Source organism: Canis lupus, chromosome 16 (genome assembly GCF_003254725.2).
Source record: "Canis lupus dingo isolate Sandy chromosome 16, ASM325472v2, whole genome shotgun sequence".
Classification (NCBI taxonomy): domain Eukaryota; kingdom Metazoa; phylum Chordata; class Mammalia; order Carnivora; family Canidae; genus Canis; species Canis lupus.
In genome coordinates this window covers 12,751,316-12,768,988 of record NC_064258.1, presented here as the reverse complement: position 1 = coordinate 12,768,988, position 17,673 = coordinate 12,751,316, and the positions used below count along the sequence as shown (strand labels likewise).

The following is a 17,673-nucleotide window of genomic DNA, read 5'->3' as shown; positions in this document are numbered from 1 at the left end:
TATTTATCTAGTAAGAGGTGGAATGTCATGCTGTTTATAATTTCAACATACTTCAGCAAAATAAAGGTAGTAAAAATAACAGTAGTACACAAAGCAAACAAGGCAAGTGTTAACAGCTATTAAGATGTTGGGTGTTCATTAAAATTATTCTCTTATCCATATGTTTGAAATAATATAAAGATTTTTTTAATCTTCAAAACATTTTAATAAACCCTTCTCCAAAATATTTTTGTAAATGGGGAGAAAAAATGAAACAATAAATATAAGAAATGCAGTAAAAAGGTGTCTGATCACAGATTCTAGCATAACTGAAAATTACTTGACATGAAAGTGTCTAATATAGTAAATCCCCAAAACATGTAGATACTGTCATCCATCTTTTTGCTACTGTGTATCATACTTAATATAGAATAGAAAATGGACTTTTTCCAGTATCATCTACTGACTCATAGGTATTTTGTCATCACTTCTAACTTCTAAGCCTTTCCTTCTAGTTTTTATACCTCTCCTATCTTCCCCAATTTGTTAAGAATGGTGTATACTGGGGGCCCCCTGGTTGGCTCAGTCTGTGGAGTATGTGATTCTTGATCTCGGAATTGTGAGTTTGAGCCACATGCCAGGTGCAGCGTTTACTTAAAAATAAAATCTTAGGGGCATCTGGGTGGCTCAGTGGTTAAGCACCTACCTTTGGCTCAGGTCGTGATCTTGGGAGTCCTGGGATCGAGTCCCACATTGGGCTCCCTGCAGGGAGCCTGCTTCTACCTCTGCCTGTGTCTCTGCCTCTGTGTGTATATGTGTTTCTCGTGAATGAATGAATAAAATCTTTAAAAAGAAATCTTAAAAAATGATGTATATTGGTTATTGTCATTCCTATTGAGGACAGACTAATACTAATACCAATAAAATTCAAATAAGCGACACAAAGACTAGACACCTTTCTGTCTACAATTTGACACATAACCAATATACTCCAAAATGATGAAAACTTAAAGAGTTTCAAATTTCCTTAAGGAAGAAAAAAGTGTAAATTTCTAAGTTACACAAATGGTCATTTGTGTTAACAGCAATAACATCAAGAAATGACATTTTTTTTCATGGTTCAAGACTCCCAATTGCCATACCAGAGTAGAAAAGTAAAAAACTAAGAGCTCACCTGGCGTTGAGGGGGTCGCTGATGAGCCACCCCAAGGTAAGAACCCATGATAGTGGAAGTCTGAAGAGGCTCTGAGGGACACCAATATTCGAGAGCAAGCTCCAAATTAAAAGGATTCTTTTTATATAGCTCACCAATCTGCAAAGTGTAAGCAAAGACTAGGTGAAAATGCCTACAATTCAACAATTACTTTTATTTTTTTCAACAATTACTTTTAAATGAAAATTTACATTTTTATGGAATTCACTTGTATATTTAGATATTAAACATGAAACTTTCCACAGTTAGGGAATAAATAATGGAAGGAGGGAGAGATAACCATCCATTCACTGTAATGGCTTACCAAGAGCATTAAGTGTTCCAGATCTCTTCTAAGTGAAATGGGAGGTTCATTACCCATCTGCATACTCATGTGAATTATTCGAGCATCTTCATCTGCCCGATTCCTCAACTGTTTCACCTGCATAATATGTTATATAGAGTTTAATATGGAAATTTATTATACAGGTTAATAATACTGAAATCAGAAAACTCAGACAACTGTATAAAAGTGAGTATATAGGGATCCCTGGGTGGCGCAGCGGTTTGGCGCCTGCCTTTGGCCCAGGGCGCGATCCTGGAGACCCGGGATCGAATCCCACGTCGGGCTCCCGGTGCATGGAGCCTGCTTCTCCCTCTGCCTGTGTCTCTGCCTCTCTCTCTATCTGTGTGTGACTATCATAAATAAATAAAAAATTTTTAAAAAATAAAAATAAAAATAAAAGTGAGTATAGAAAAGAAAAACTGTTTAAAAATCTATTCCGGGATCCCTGGGTGGCGCAGCGGTTTGGCGCCTGCCTTTGGCCCAGGGCGCGATCCTGGAGACCCCGGATCGAGTCCCACGTCGGGCTCCCGGTGCATGGAGCCTGCTTCTCCCTCTGCCTATGTCTCTGCCTCTCTCTCTCTCTCTCTCTCTCTCTATGTGACTATCATAAATAAATAAAATTAAAAAAAAAATAAAAAAAATAAAATAAAAATCTATTCCACTTTAATGACATGAAAAAATATACTAGGAATTTTGTGATACTATTATCCATAATTTATAATATGTTAACACTTCAATGCATTTTCCAAGTTGAGTTTAACTAGTGTTTCTCAATGGAACATTACTGGCATTTGGGCAGGACATTTCTTCTCTGGCTTGATCATCCTAAACATTGCAAGACAGTTTAGCAACTCTGGACTACCTACGAGCCACCAATAACTCCACCAAAGACATTATAGCAAAGAAAAATGGTGCCACTAATTTACCAAACACTCTCTGGAGGACATTATTATTCTGCTGAGAACCATTACCTTATAAACATTTGTGTGAACTAAATGGCAACTGATATAAGAAACTACTCTTTCAAAATGAAACAAAACAAAAAGCTAGACAAATCCACAATTATAGCTAAAGATTTCAATACTCTTCTCTCAATATTCATCAGAACAAGTATACAAAATCTGTAAGGATAGAGAAGACTTAACATTAATTGACATTTACAGAATACTCCACAGAATAGCAGCAGAATATACATTCCTTTCCTGTGTGCATAGAACATTTTCCAAGATAGGGCATATTCTAAATCATAAAACAAATCTCAGCCCATTTAACATAAATTGAAATCCTATAAAGCATGTTCTCTGACCACAACAAAAATAAAACTAAAAATCAATTATAGATACCTGGAAGTCCTCAAATATTTAGAAATTAAACAACCCTTCTAAATAATCCACTAATCAAACAAGTTCCAAGGAAAATTACAAAACATTAAATTGAACAAAAAAGAAAACATATCAAAATTTATGTAACACATTAGAGATAAATGTGTAACATTAAGTGTTTGTATTAGAAAAAAAGAAAGGTTTCAAATCAATACTCTAAGCTTCTACCTTAAACTGAAATGAGAGGTGCAAATTAAGCCCAAAGCAAAAGGAAGAAAACAATATAGAGCAGAAATCAGAAACAGTAAACAAAGTACAAGAAAAATCAATAAGGCCAAAAGCTGGTTCTTCAGAAAATTTAATAAAAATGATAAACCTCTAGCCAGGTTAATTAAGAAGCAAAAAGAGAAAAACGCAAATTACCAAATTCAAGAATGACAGAAGAAACATCACAGATCCTATTGACACAACAGTACAATAAAAGAATATTAAGAATAACTTTATGTCCATCAATCTGAATGTAAAGGACAAATTCACTGATAGGCACAAACCAAAGCTCCTTCAAGAAGAGACAAATAACCTAAATCCTCTTACAGCAAAGAAATGCCAGTATCCTCGATCGTGTGAATTCACTGTTTACGCTAGTCAAACTATTTATGATTATCTTCCCATAATCAAAGTCCCATCTGGATTACTACTGATTAGGACATGCTTAAGCCTTAATCTTTCTACGGCTTCATTTCTGCAAATGTAAAATGAAAGGATTAACACACTTCTTCCTACTCCAAAATCTTGTGATGTTCTTCTATCAAGCCCTTCAAGGTTCCTGAGGCTTCAAGTTATGTTAAAGTATTCCTTGACTACTCTAACCCTGACGGGGCTATTCTTAGCTTAAATAAACCCATAGCAGTTTACTCTCTATACCTCTCATTTATTTACTGTTACTACCTAACCTAACTAAATTATAAATTCTTTGCTGATAAGGAATGAGTCTCTTACTTACTTTTACTTTTCTTTTCCACAACTCCTAGTATAGTACTGGCACACAGGAGAAACTCAACAAATAATTCATTAAATAATAAATAAGCACTTCACTCCTTGAATGTTTGTTGCCATCTGAGGTAGCCTTTCCATTTGTCTTATGTATTTCAGTAGGTATGGTAGCAGACCTACACAACAGTATTATAAGTGTAGGTTCTTTAGGGTGTTTTTTAAAATACACATAAAAAGTGAGTTCATAGGGCTTATTCCCTCATTTATTTCCTGCTCCATTTTGATGGCTTTCTTGGCAAAAAAATTGCACAAAATCATATGCTCTGAAGAAACGGTATGAAATGGCTCTAAAAATCCTTTTTTGGATCAAACTTATAGCTTGAACTCTTTATTTTAAAGTTGTCTTTGCATTAGTTTCCATTACATTACCTGTATCCATGCAGAAGCCCATTTCTTCACTACAGTAAAAGAATTTAAACAATTACCTATAAAACTGGAGATTTTTCACTATGCCTCTTCCAAATCATGTATAATTGATCCCTGGGGTATCATGGCATTAATAGTGTTCTGCACGTAGTGATTTATCTATTATTCTCTCTCCCTATAAGCTATTCTCAGTATCAAATATTTTGTTCTTTTAACTTATTCTCAATTAACAGGTCTTATTTCATTTCCATGAATTACAAATTCCAAAGCTGTAATACAACTATTGTCATATTATGGTCTACAATAAAAGATTTTCTTAGTTTCCAAAACATAAAGTTCATTATCAGTTTTACTACTTCATAAAATTTTTCTACTACTCTTTACTTATCTTACATTATTATACCTACCTTCATTGGCATAAGCGCCAGGAAATCTGTGATGAGATTATGGATTCTACGAATATAAAACTCCTCCTGATAGAAGTTTTCTGACACCACTACGGATTCAGTGAGGAACAGGAAGACATTGTCAGCAATTGCGAGCTCTGCCATTGCTTCATCCGCTTCTGTAAATTCAGCCAGAGCTAGAAATAGATTTAGAAAATCAGCACATGGAGGAAAAGTTATTGAACGAAATTGTAATATCTCCCAATACTCTGTGATGGTTCAAAACTCAGGTATTTGTGCTATGCACAAAATAAGACCGTGTAATACTGTGACTAACTCAAAAGAGCTACTGAAAATGTACACTAGAAAACCCCGAAAACCTCATGCTCTTCACAATAACATCATGAGTAGTAAGAAATTACTTGAGACATACGTGTATAACACTGATATAGTCAGGGAGTTAGTATCAAAACATTAACAGAAGAAAACAATGCTAAGGCTTTAATCTCAATGAAATGAACTTAATCATTCAGAAAGTCTTCAGAGCTAGTAAGCGAGTCCAAGACCTGAACATGACCACCTATGTAACTCTTCTAATTTGATAATGAAGTAGCAAAAATTGAAAAACTAAACCTTAACCTAAAGACAAACTGGTCTATTTGTACATGTTTTTAGCTTTTTATTTGAAACATTTCATTTTTTAAAAAAGATTTTATTTATTTATTCATGAGGGACACAGAGAGAGAGAGGCAGAGACACAAGCGGAGGGAGAAGCAGGCTCCCTGCAGGGAGCCCCATGTGAGACTCGATCCCGGGTCTCCAGGATCATGCCCTGGGCTGAAGGCGGACGCTCAACTGCTGAGCCCCTGGGCTGCCCCTATTTGAAACATTTTAAACAGTTATCTAAAAATAGACCAGTTTAATGAACCACCACAAACTCCATTACCTAACTTCAATGCTACACCTTTATAGTCAATCATATTTCATCTACATTTCCATGCATTCCCAAATGAGATTAAAGCAAATGCCAGACAATTTAACATTTCACTCATAAGTATTTCAGTATAGAACTCAAAAGGATACTTAAAAACAAAAGAAAAATAAACCACACAAACATTACACTTTAATACACTTATATCTTAAAAAAATCAACAGTATCAAATATCCACGAAGTAATCAAATTTACAACTGTCCCGTAAATGTTATAAAAGATTCTAGTTTGGTTTTTTGCTAATTTTGTCTTTTGTGCAATTTGATTGGTTGAATCAGGATCCAAATAAGATCTACAGATTATATTTGATATATCTGTAGGCACTTCCTGTACCTTAATTTTTCCCTTCCCCTTTATTTGCTGCAGACACTGGACTTTCAGCCTGTAGAGTTTCCACAATGTGGTCTGGTATTCATCCCAGTGATAAAGTTAACATATTCCACTGTCCTCTGATTATACTAAAAATTTGTAGTTTGATCTAGAGAGACCTGATCTGACTTACATTCAATTTTTGTGGTAAAAGTATGTCATAGGTGCTGTTGAATCCTTATATAAAGAAATACATTGCTGCTTCTTTTAAATTTACACATAAAACTGCTAGGTAACTTTGTGGTAATCTGGCTTTGGAAAAGAATGCTATGTAGTTTATTCTGCTTGAGCGTCATACAGACCAAATTCAAAGTGTGCTACTCAAACTACATTTTCATAGCCTTGAAAAGGGTCATATGGAATAGATATAAGCCAAGAGTCTCAACTGAGGAAAATAGATGGGTTTTTATGTTTTATTTTGCATTCTGAAACAAAGCCTGCCTATCTACCCATACCATACAAACTCTTTGAGAATGAAATAGTTTCGTTCTTTATGACAACTAATACTTATTATTAAAATTACTAATTAAGTATTAATAATAGTGACTAATTACAAGCCTTCCCTTGAATTCAGAAATACTAGAATTTAAATCACATGATGATCAACTTAAGAACTATTTCTTGAAGATTCAGGTAACAAAGCAGCATTAATATCTTAATGTAAATTGAGTATTACTGTCTAAAAAGTTTATTCAAATTTTGGAGTTTAGTAAAGTTCCAAACACATTATAAGTTAGTGTAGTAAATATGTTTGATAAGTTTTTCATAAGTCTATAAAGAGAGTAGGAACTAATTTTGCAAAATTCCTATTTTATTAAAATTTGTATTATTTCAAGAAATGACTATTTTTTTTTGAGACCGAGAGAGAAAGAGTACATGCATGTGTGTACACAAGAGGGAGGAAGGGCAGACATAGAGGATCTTCAAGCAGACTCCCCACTGAGTGAGGAGCTTTATGGGCTCCATTCCATGAACCATGAGATCTTGAGCCAAAATCAAAAGTCAAATACTTAACCAACTGAGCCACCCAGGTAGCCCTAATGTATTTTATTTTAAAATAATACTAGATTTAAAAAAAATTGTTTTAAGATTGTATTTATTTGACAGAGAGAAGAGAATGCACTAGCAGGGAGAGTGGCAGGCAGTGGGAGAGGGAGAAGAGGCTTATGGAGCACAGAGCCCTATGTGGGGCTCAAGCCCATAACCCTGGGATCATGACCTGACCCAAAGGCAGATGCTTAATCTAAAACTGAGCTACCCCGGCACCCCAGATAATACTAATCTTAAAATCATGAAAAATTATTTTCTGAAAACCAAGGAGGAAAACATTAAAAAAAAAAAAAAAAGAAAGAAATCGTAAATTTTAATTTAAAAATTATTGTGATACTATCATTTCAAATTGTATACTCTTAAGTAAAAAAAGAAGCTAAAAGAGCACTGTCATTGGCTCTAAGAAAAGGAAATAGTTCATAAAATTTCTTTTAGGATACAATGGGAAAAAAATGTTATTTCACCACATTCCAAAGCTTCATTTAACATAATTCTAGGTATCTTCCTGTGCTCATGCTTATATATGTCAAAGATAACCCCTCTTTCAAAACACCTTTAAAGCAAACAAACAAAACACACACACCTTTAAAGCTGGTAAGTTCTTTCCCATAACTAAATTACCTACAATCAATTTACCTGTCACATCAGGTAGCTGAGATATTCCTCTCAATGCCAGTGCCCAGGCAAGTCTAACAGTGGCCTGCAGGCCAGGCAGTTTCCAAAGCTGTGAGTCTTGTAGGCGAGAGTGAATTGTTGCAATGTATTGTCTTTCTGTCAACAGTGGAAGTTGATGAATCATATCTGGAAACACAAAAATGTACCAAAAAGTAGGGAAGTTCGGACTTTTGATATATAGGAATAATGTCTACAAATCAGAAAACCAGAGTGCTCTTATCAAATAACTATGGCTAATTAACAATGTTTGACAAACCAAAACAAATACATTACCAGAAAACTTCTATACAAATTAAAACTGAAAGAGGCAACCCACAATAATTCTAAATTTTAATTCTATCTTTTGCAATGTCTTTTTAAATAAGTGTACTATAAAAAAATTTTAAAAACAGTTAAAGAGTCATTCATTTTTCTGTATACAAATTCTAAAATATGTCAGGGCGCTGGCTGGCTTAGTCGGCTGAGCGTGTGACTCTTGATCTCAGGGTTCAAGCTTCCACATTGGGTGTTACAGATTACTTAACAATAAAATCTTTAGGGGCACCTGCATGGCTGAGTTGGTTAAGCATCTAACTCTTCATTTTGGCTCAGATCATCATTTTGGAGTCATGAGATTGAGCCCTGTGTTAGGCTCTGAGCTGAGCATGGAGTTTGTTTAAGATTCCCTCTCTCGGGCAGCCCCGGTGGCTCAGTGGTTTAGCGCTGCCTGTAGCCCGGGGTGTGATCCTGGAGACCCGGGCTCAAGTCCCACGTCGGGCTCCCTGCATGGAGCCTGCTTCTCCCTCTGCCTGTGTCTCTGCTTCTCTCTCTCTCTCCTGTGTATTCTCATGAATAAATAAATACAATCTTTAAAAAAAAAAAGATTCCCTCTCTCTTCTTATCCCTTTCCCCCTACCCTGCTGCTCATGTGTTCTCTCTCTCTAAAACAATAAAATATTTTTTAAAGATAAATAAATAAATAATAAATCAATGCCACTTAAAGATCAAAAGAGGGATGCCTGGGTGGCTCAGTGGTTGAGCGTGTACCTTTGGCTCAGGTTGTGATCCTAGGGTCCTGGGATTGAGTCCTGCATTGGGCTCCCCGCAGGGAGCCTGCTTCTCCCTCTGCCTATGTCTCTGCCTCTCTCTCTGTGACTCTCATGAATAAATAAGCAAAATCTTAAAAAAAAAAAAAAATCAAAAAAGATATAATTTGGGGTGCCTGGCTGGCTCAGTTGGTGAAGTGTGTGACTCTTGATCTCAGGGTTATGAGTTTGAGTCCCATGTCAGGTGTAGAGGTACTTAAAAGTAAAACTTAAAAAAAAAAAAAGAATTTTACTAGATAAATGCCTGATTAACAGATCAGACAAAAACTGGCTAAAACAAAGGATCCAAATCACAGACAATTATCTACTCTGATTATAACAAAGGAAACTGCTAAAAAATAAATAATTTTCGATTTACTGTTCAATTATACTGTGGTACTTCAAACAAGCATAGGATTCTGAATAAATACTAACATGGGAAACACCACTGACACCTAAAATTTCATTTATTTTATTATTTTCTTGTACTTCTTTTTGACGTCAGTGGTTCCCAACCTTTAACCAAGAACACATTCTTTAATTTCCTGTATTTTAAGTTTCTGTCTACTACTATACATGCACTAATAAGTCACTTCTCCCATTTTTAACCAAACATATACAGAACCAACAAGAAATTACAATTAAAATGAGTTAATTAATATAAGCATCCTAAATTGATAAAATTACAACCTAATACAAAACCTTACATGTTAGCCTACAAAATCTTCCAGGCATTTCATTTTGCTTTTGAAAGTCCCACTTACAAGCTTCCCTTAACACATCCTACTCCTACTTAATTCTATGCTTCATTTCATTCAAGACAGGAAATATGACCAATGCATTAATTGGCAGCATTCCTACATGAGCACAGTTACCACTTGTTCTGTGACACACAAAGCACCGCGTGACAATTTGACTAGAAGGAAGGGGTACTTATGCTTTCCATAAGCCTTTCCTAATGCCGAAGGATAATCATTAAATGTGAGTGGAAAATGTCTATACTCCTTACATACCTACTGAGAGAAGATGCTGATGATACAATCAAAAGTGGACAGGGGAAAACTGTTCAAATAAGTATAAATATCTAGGATGTTAAAAGTCAATAGTCTTCAAATCATCTTTGGGAATCATTTCTGAGATCCTCATTTCTGAGCAGTAATCGTTTATAAGGTTACCAAGTAAAAATATTATCTTCTTCAGAGACAATATAAATCAAACATCATATATTACTAATATGGATCATTATCCTCGCTTAGAATATTTTGGTGAAAGTTTGCAATGTGAATAAAATGTAAAGAAATAAACAATTAGGCATACAAAACTCATGAACATGTATTACATAACCTTTACCACTTTCCTATTCCAAAATTGAAAAGAATAGAGATATCTAACAGGTGCATATTTTTAAAATGTGATCTTATATCTAAATATTCAAGTATGGATGAATTACACAGAATATAGGAATAAAATATACAATTTCTCCTTTTAGTAGTTAAAATATTGCCCTTCTTAAATGTAATCTCCACAATTTAAGCTGATTTTTTAAAATAAAGGCATTAATAAGTATAAGATCCAATACCATCTCGTTCCTCTGTGCTTTGTTCTAGAAAACTGATATCAAAGCAGTATAGAAGCGCCATAAGAAGAGCCAGATTCACTGCATCCAAGGAGCCATTAGCCTCAACTGTCACTTTTTCCAAATGTCCAATAAGAAGCAGAGTGTCATCTTTGCCTAAAGGTGACTGACAAGCCCAGGCAAAAAGGCTTTCTGCCAGAGACTGCCTGCACTCCTTGATGAGATCAGAAACCTAGAGATAAAAACGTACGACTATCAGTATACATAAATCACAGTGAAGCCTGGTCTTAATCCAGAAAGTAAACTACCTTTTACAAAGCTAATTACATAAATCTGAATCCACAAGTAACGCTAAAATCTCCCCTCTAGAATTCTAAACAAATCCTATTGTAAATTCCTCATTTAAGTTCCAAGCACCTTTATTCAATGACCAATTTTTTGAAGCATTCATTCCAGAAAAAGAGCTACAATAGCATAAATGACCAGAAAGAAACAGCTATGTCAATTTTGGATACAGGTGCTACACTTCAATGATAGAACATTCTAAACGTCATGACTTTTCACCTGAGATCTGACACAGACAACCCACGAAATGATCTCACTAAACCCTTGCCTCTTTTCGATGTTTTTCACTGCCCAAACCTCTCTCCCGCTGTAGTTTTTCAAACTCATTGTTCACATCAATCTGTGACACCAGAGTAAGGACTTTATAAGTCAATCCTTGCTCCATCAGCTCCTCTGTAAACCGTGTTGTCATGGAAACCAGCTCTGGACTGTAATGAAAAAAAATCAATGGAGAAAGTTATAATGACTAGTCACGTCTACACTTCATGATACAGATATAGTAAATGCTCTTGACAATAATGTTTCGTTACTGAAAAAAAAAAGAGGATGAATTATAACTCGGCTCTTTTCATCCTTGTTAGATAATTAGGCATCAATAAACTTCTAACCATAAGTAATTATTTTTTATTTGCAAACAAAATAAATCAGCTTTAATCTATCATTCTTTGCAGAATACTCAGTTATGTTACACATTTTACTTAAATTACATATATTAAAAGGAGAAATTTTTGTTATTTCTAATAATTAAAATAATAATTCTTCAAGTAATTTCTAATAAAGCCCAAAGAAGAAATCCTAAGAAGAAAACAGACCTGAGTTCAAGGGTCCACGTCTTTCCTCGTCTAGACTGTATTAAGGCTTTCAGGGAATTTGCAATGCACCGTTTTCCATCCCAATATAAAAGAACAGCTACTAATCCTCTGGTGAGACCAGGAAAATGTGGCTGTTGGTGCTCTCCTAGAAAAAGGAGTTGAAAAAAGAAAAAAAAAAAAGAAAAAGGAGTTGAGGAATAATTTGGTTAATATGTATTTAGGATGAGACAAAAATGACTATACCAATGTTCAGTTCCCAGAATCCCAGAATCTCAGGGTTTAAGGGATCCTACAGTCCTCTAGTCCAAACACTCATTATCATTTTCCTCCTTCCACAACTTCAAGAGGCCATCCAACTTGTGCTGGAACACCAGCAGTAACACAGAACTCACCATTTCCTAAACTCAATCTTACATTCATCTAGGATTTCCATACTGGCTAACGATCTTCTGGTCTCATGGGGGTCCACTGAATCTCATGATATTAATGCCCATTTTCCTCTCTTACACATGAAATCTTTCAAATGTTTGGAAGTTTCTTCCCCTAGAGTTTTCTATGAAAGTAAATAACCTTTTCCTATGTTTCCAGTTTACTTGCCTTTTCAGCTGCTCCCCTTTGAATAAGTTCCTCTTTTGTTCTTTTTAGTTTGGGTTTCATTTCCTAAGGCTGTCTTCTCCTCCAAGCCCAATCACTCCACTCTCTCCTGTTCGCAAATTCATCTCACACCTCTGTACCAGCCATTTCTCGTGCCTAGATACCCTCTTGTCCTCCTGAGTGCACATCTATTCCACACATGTGCCTACTCATTATTTCAGCACCTAGTTTAGGCCTGGTGAGCTTTGTGAAGACTTCTCTCTACAACCTAAAGTCAACTTAATCCCTTTGCCTCTGGACCATCACTAAATCTTCCATAAACTAGCATTAATGCACTTAACTGTATCATTATTTGTCTCCATGTTTTCTCAATTACGAGACTATGGGCTCCTTTACACTAATTGAAGTTTCTTTTTTTTCTTTTTTTTCTAAGTTTCATCCATGTTTCTATCCCTGGAGTCTTAACACAGTGCCTGGCCCATGGTAAACACAAGATAAATAAATGTTTGTTAAATGATGTTGTGAGTTAAACTCAAAACTCAAGCCTATCCAGTTAATATTTCCATTGTAGAGTGGGAAAATTACCCTCCTGCTTCTCATGATCATACTTCTTTTAATGCAGCCTTAGGTCAAAAAGGATTTTGGAAGCCATATGATATCTTTAAACATAAGACTTTCTTGGGGAGCATGGATGGCTCAGTCATTAAGTGCCCAACTCTTGGGTTTAGCTCAGGTCATGATCTTATGGGTCAAGGGATTGAGCCCTCTGTGGGGCCCTGTGCTCAGTGGGGAATATATTTGAGATTCTGGCCCTCGGCCCCTTCCCCCACTTGTGCACTCAGGTACATGCTCTCTCTCTCTCTCTCTCTCAAATAATCTCTAAACACATGAGACTTCCTTTCAATTAAGATGCTCACATGTATATGTATACAATGGAATATTACTCAGCCATCAGAAACAACAAATACCCACAATTTGCTTCAACGTGGATGGAACTGAAGGGTATTATGCTGAGTGAAGTAAGTCAAACGGAGAAGGACAAACAATATATGGTCTCATTCATTTGAGGAATATAAAAAATAGTGAAAGGGAATAAAGGGGAAAGGAGAGAAAATGAGTGGGAAATATCAGAGAGGGAGACAGAACATGAGAGACTCCTAACTCTGGGAAACGAACAAGGGGTAGTGAAAGGGAGGTGGGTGGGGGGATGTGGTGACTGGGTGACGGGCACGGAGGGAGGCACTTGATGGGATGAGCACTGGGTGTTATACTATATGCTGGCAAATTGAACTCCAATAAAAAAAATAATAATAAAATAAAATAAACTGCCCACATGGCTACTTCCTAAGGCTCCCTGTTATAACGAAAAGGAATTGCTCACTTTAGGGAAATTTCACATTTTTTCTCTATATAGTAGCCACAGAAATAATTTCAAAATTTTTCTGGATTATGTAACTCATCTGCTTAAAGCCCCTGCCAGCAACTTCCCAGTGCAATTAGAATAAAATCCAAATAGTTTTCCTTGCCTGCAGGACTGATATAATCTGATTCCTGCTCTCTCCTTACCTTCCCTTGCCCTCCCCTTTCTTTGTGAGGTGCCTGTATCTTTTTTACCCATGGTCTCTTTATTCTTTAGTGTGCCTTTGGCCTAACTTCAAGCACTTGCTGTTTGCTCTGCCTGGGTCACCCTTCCCCAAAAACTCTGATACCCTATCATCATATAGGTCTCAGGTCAAATATCCCAGATAAGCCTTCTCTAAGTAATCTAGAGTTGTCCCCTAGCAGATCCCATCTCTCTATATCACATCGTCTTTTATTTTCGTCCTGGTACTCAGTATTACTAAAATTACCTTATTTCTAACCTATTCATTATCTGAATCACCCCCTTAAAAAGGAACTCCAAAAAAGCAGTGAACTTACTTTCTTATTCATCACATGACAATAAATTCTTTGTGCTATAAAATTTGTGAGATGCGGCCAATGATTCTTTGCTAGTAAATTACCATGTAAAATCCTATCTTAAAAGTTAAATTACCTTTAACAAATCCAATCACTAAAGCTCTCCCATTAGTCACAGATAAACAAAAGGAAATACTTTGAATATGGTTTTTCAAATAAACTACTTTGGAATCTAAATGATACAACACTTTAAACCCTGAGTGAATGACTTTATAATTCTGTACTACCTTACCACAGGTTCAATTAAATGTCAACCTACCAGCGAGGAGAAGCTCAACAGCTGCCAATTCTCCAATATCAAAAAGGTCACTAAGGATAAAGGCCTCTTTAATGAGCTGTTCAGGAAGAAGTCGGGTTCCCTGTTGACCCTGGATAGCGACTCCCTCTGTACTGGCTTTCTGAACCTTCTCATGTTGTTGGACATTTTTGGGCTGCAATGGTAAAAGTAAATAGAATCATGGAATGAAAATTGTATACTGGAGAAAAGGTTTTAAAATGTTACCTAGAGAAGTTAATTCATGATAAGGTAGTCAAGTAACATGATGGAAGTACTGCTTATCAGAAAACCTTCAATAGACCTTTATGATGTACCACTACCTATTTACCTGCAGCACTTATGCTATGACTGCCTTCTCAATAAATGCTTTTGCTAAACTTTGAAATACAAAATTTTGAAAAAAACACACACAATAAAAGCACACTATTTTTCAAATCTGTAAGGAATGTTTCCAATTACATATTTAGTAAATAAAAACAATATGGTCTGCAAGTGGGAAATAACAAATGGATATATGAATTATTGAATGAATTAGTAAGACTAAAGATACTTTATTAATATGTTACGTAAAATGTAGTCTTAGTCCCAAAAGTCTTACTTGGTTCAAATATTTAACAAATGACATACAGTATAGAATTACTTGATGGATCATAAAATTTTAGAAATTTTCATCTTAAAAAAGGCCACATAGGTCAATTAATCCAACTCTTCTACTAAAAGTAGAAAAGTGAGGCACCTGTGTGGCTCAGTCAATTAAGTGTCCAACTCTTAAGTTTCGGCTCAGATCATGATCTCAGGGTCATGAGATCGAGCCGTACATTGGGCTCCATGCTCAGCATGGAATCTACCTCAGATTCTCTCTCCCTCTCCTTCTGCCCCTCCTGCTCATGCGCGTGCATGAGTACTCTTTCTCTCTCAGATAAATAAATAAATAAGTCTTATTAAAAAAAAAAAAAAAAAAAAAGATGGGGAAGCTGATGCCCAGATAAGTCAGATGATGTCCCTGTGCATATACAACTCTAGTGGTAGAGCTGAGACTGGAACTCAGCTCAACTGGCTCCCAGGCTGGGGATTCTTTCTATTAAAGACAGCCAAAAAAAAAAAAAAAAAAAAAATACACAAGAGCTAAAAAGCAAAAGGCCATTTCTGGTAAGACAAACAGTTCTCAGATAGTCTTGTTAGTGTATAAAAGAAAATTATCAAACAGCAAGGAAAGGAATTTCCAAATATGAATTACCTCTACTGAAGTATTCTATTCCTGGTTGAAAAAGATTTCAAGATGCAGTGATTAATGACACACAAGAATTAATTGGTTAAGCTAACACAACTTACATAACATTATGAAGAGTTAAAATGTTGAGAGTGTACCTAGAAATAAACAAAATAATCAATCTTACTGAGCTCAGATGTATTAACTATAGGTCAGAAACTCCAAAGAGGGAATATAAAAAACAGTAAAAGGGAATAAAGGGGAAAGGAGAAAAAATGAGTGGAAAATATCAGAAAGAGAGACAGAACATGAGAGACTCCTAACTGGAAATGAACAAAGGGTGGTAGAAAGGGAGGTGGGCAGGGAGTGGGGGTGACTGGGTGACAGGCACTGAGGGGGGCACTTGATGGGATGAGCACTGGGTGTTATTCTATATGTTGGCAAATTGAACACCAATAAAAAATAAATTAAAAAAAAAAAAAGAAATTCCAAAGAGGCTCATATTTCTGGAATATACTAAACCTTCTAACTAGCATTCAAATATTACTAAGATATCTCCTGGCTAGAGATAAATACAATATTAACTTCTGTGGAGAACAAAAAGAAGGTAATAGCTGCTTCTAGGAAAAATTACATTTGTAGAAAACCTTGAATCAAAGACTAGAACAAGTAATATATTTCATTCACATGTATTAAGTTCATTTTCCCTTTAATCTTTTTTTTTTTTAAAGCATATCCAAGAAACAGAAAAGAAAATTTCCTACTGGGTTTCTGAAGAGTGAGATGAAATCAGGTTTGTGTTTCTTCAAAATCATGTCAAGAAGGTGGACAGCTTCAGGTTGTCTTCTCCAAAGAGCATTTCCCACTGTTTGCCAAATGTCTTTATAAGGACCCCACAGACTGGCAGCTTCAAGAAAAAATAAATAAAACCAGCATCAAATAAAACATACATGTGGGAAAATAACATCAGGTTAATGTCTACACATTTCAGTCATGCTCAGCATGGCTACTTTTAAATATGCAGAGTTATACATACAAACCAAACATTAATATAAAAGCATACATATCAGTATCTCAAGAGAGAATACAATTTTATTTAATTTAATATAACATAAAGTAAATCCTGACTTTAAACTGGAATATCTGCTATGGTTTTGCCACTTTATCAGCTGTGTGACATGGAGCAAGGAAATAACCCCTTTAAACTTCAATTGCTGAATATAAATAATAGATATATCATCTACATCATAGGGTTGAATAGATTCAATGATATAAACTAGGTAAAACAAACAGTGCCCGGCATATCTTAGACACTCAATAAACACAAGTGCCTTTCAATCTTCCCTATCATCCAAATAAAAGCAGGAGTAGGGGCAAAAGAGCAGGTTCTGTCAAACACAGCAGCTGAAAAAGAGCACTTTATTTTGGCTGGGACGGTAGCTTTTTAAAAACAGAAATATGGACTTTTGTAAATATATATCAAAAGGATCACATTTTGATTCATAAAGGTAATAAGAATAGTAATATTTTCCTTTTGTTATGTGCTACTGAGCATGCTACTGAGCTCTCTACACATAATATTTTATTTCAGAACACTATGGAGTCAGTACTATCTCTTCTTCCATTTTATACATATGAAAATGAGGCAGAGGTGCCAAGAAACTCCCCAAAGGCCAAGGTGCATCATGAACCCAAGCAGTTTGTCCAAAGAGTGTGCCTTAACTGTTAAACTATATTGCCTCCATGCATAATACTTGGAAAATGAGGATGTTTGGGATAAAAAAAAAAAAAAGAAATAGGTACTTCTGACACATCTGGTAAGTGAAGAACTTAAGGTCACATCTAGACATATGTAGGCAAATTCAACTAAACTCAGCCAAATTCACTTACCTAAAAATGTTTTAAGCCCATAAATAAGCAATAGAATATTACAGAGGTTAAGAGGAAACAATCTGATCTTTAGAAACTCACAATCAAGTTTTGGAGACAAAGCATACATAAGTGAAAAATTTCAATAACAACACAAAAAAAGGGAATATGATTGTTGCCACAAAAAATAATGATTTCAAAAGATCAAAATGATCGTCAAGAATTTCTATGGGATGGC

At 35.5% G+C, this 17,673-nt stretch overlaps 1 protein-coding gene across 2 annotated transcripts in view; it reads right to left on the bottom strand.

The window, feature by feature from the left end:
- NUP205 (nucleoporin 205) overlaps positions 1–17,673 on the bottom strand; it is a 79,473-nt gene that overhangs the window by 55,488 nt on the left and 6,312 nt on the right. For both annotated transcript variants that reach the window (XM_025464130.3, XM_025464131.3), the window contains exons 2-10: positions 16,331–16,473; positions 14,339–14,510; positions 11,527–11,671; positions 10,983–11,142; positions 10,373–10,601; positions 7,691–7,855; positions 4,666–4,841; positions 1,497–1,613; positions 1,154–1,291 (exon numbers count right to left, since the gene is read on the bottom strand). In XM_025464130.3, the coding sequence (XP_025319915.3) occupies positions 1,154–1,291; positions 1,497–1,613; positions 4,666–4,841; positions 7,691–7,855; positions 10,373–10,601; positions 10,983–11,142; positions 11,527–11,671; positions 14,339–14,510; positions 16,331–16,473 (1,445 nt within the window). The remainder of the gene's footprint in view (positions 1–1,153; positions 1,292–1,496; positions 1,614–4,665; positions 4,842–7,690; positions 7,856–10,372; positions 10,602–10,982; positions 11,143–11,526; positions 11,672–14,338; positions 14,511–16,330; positions 16,474–17,673) is intronic.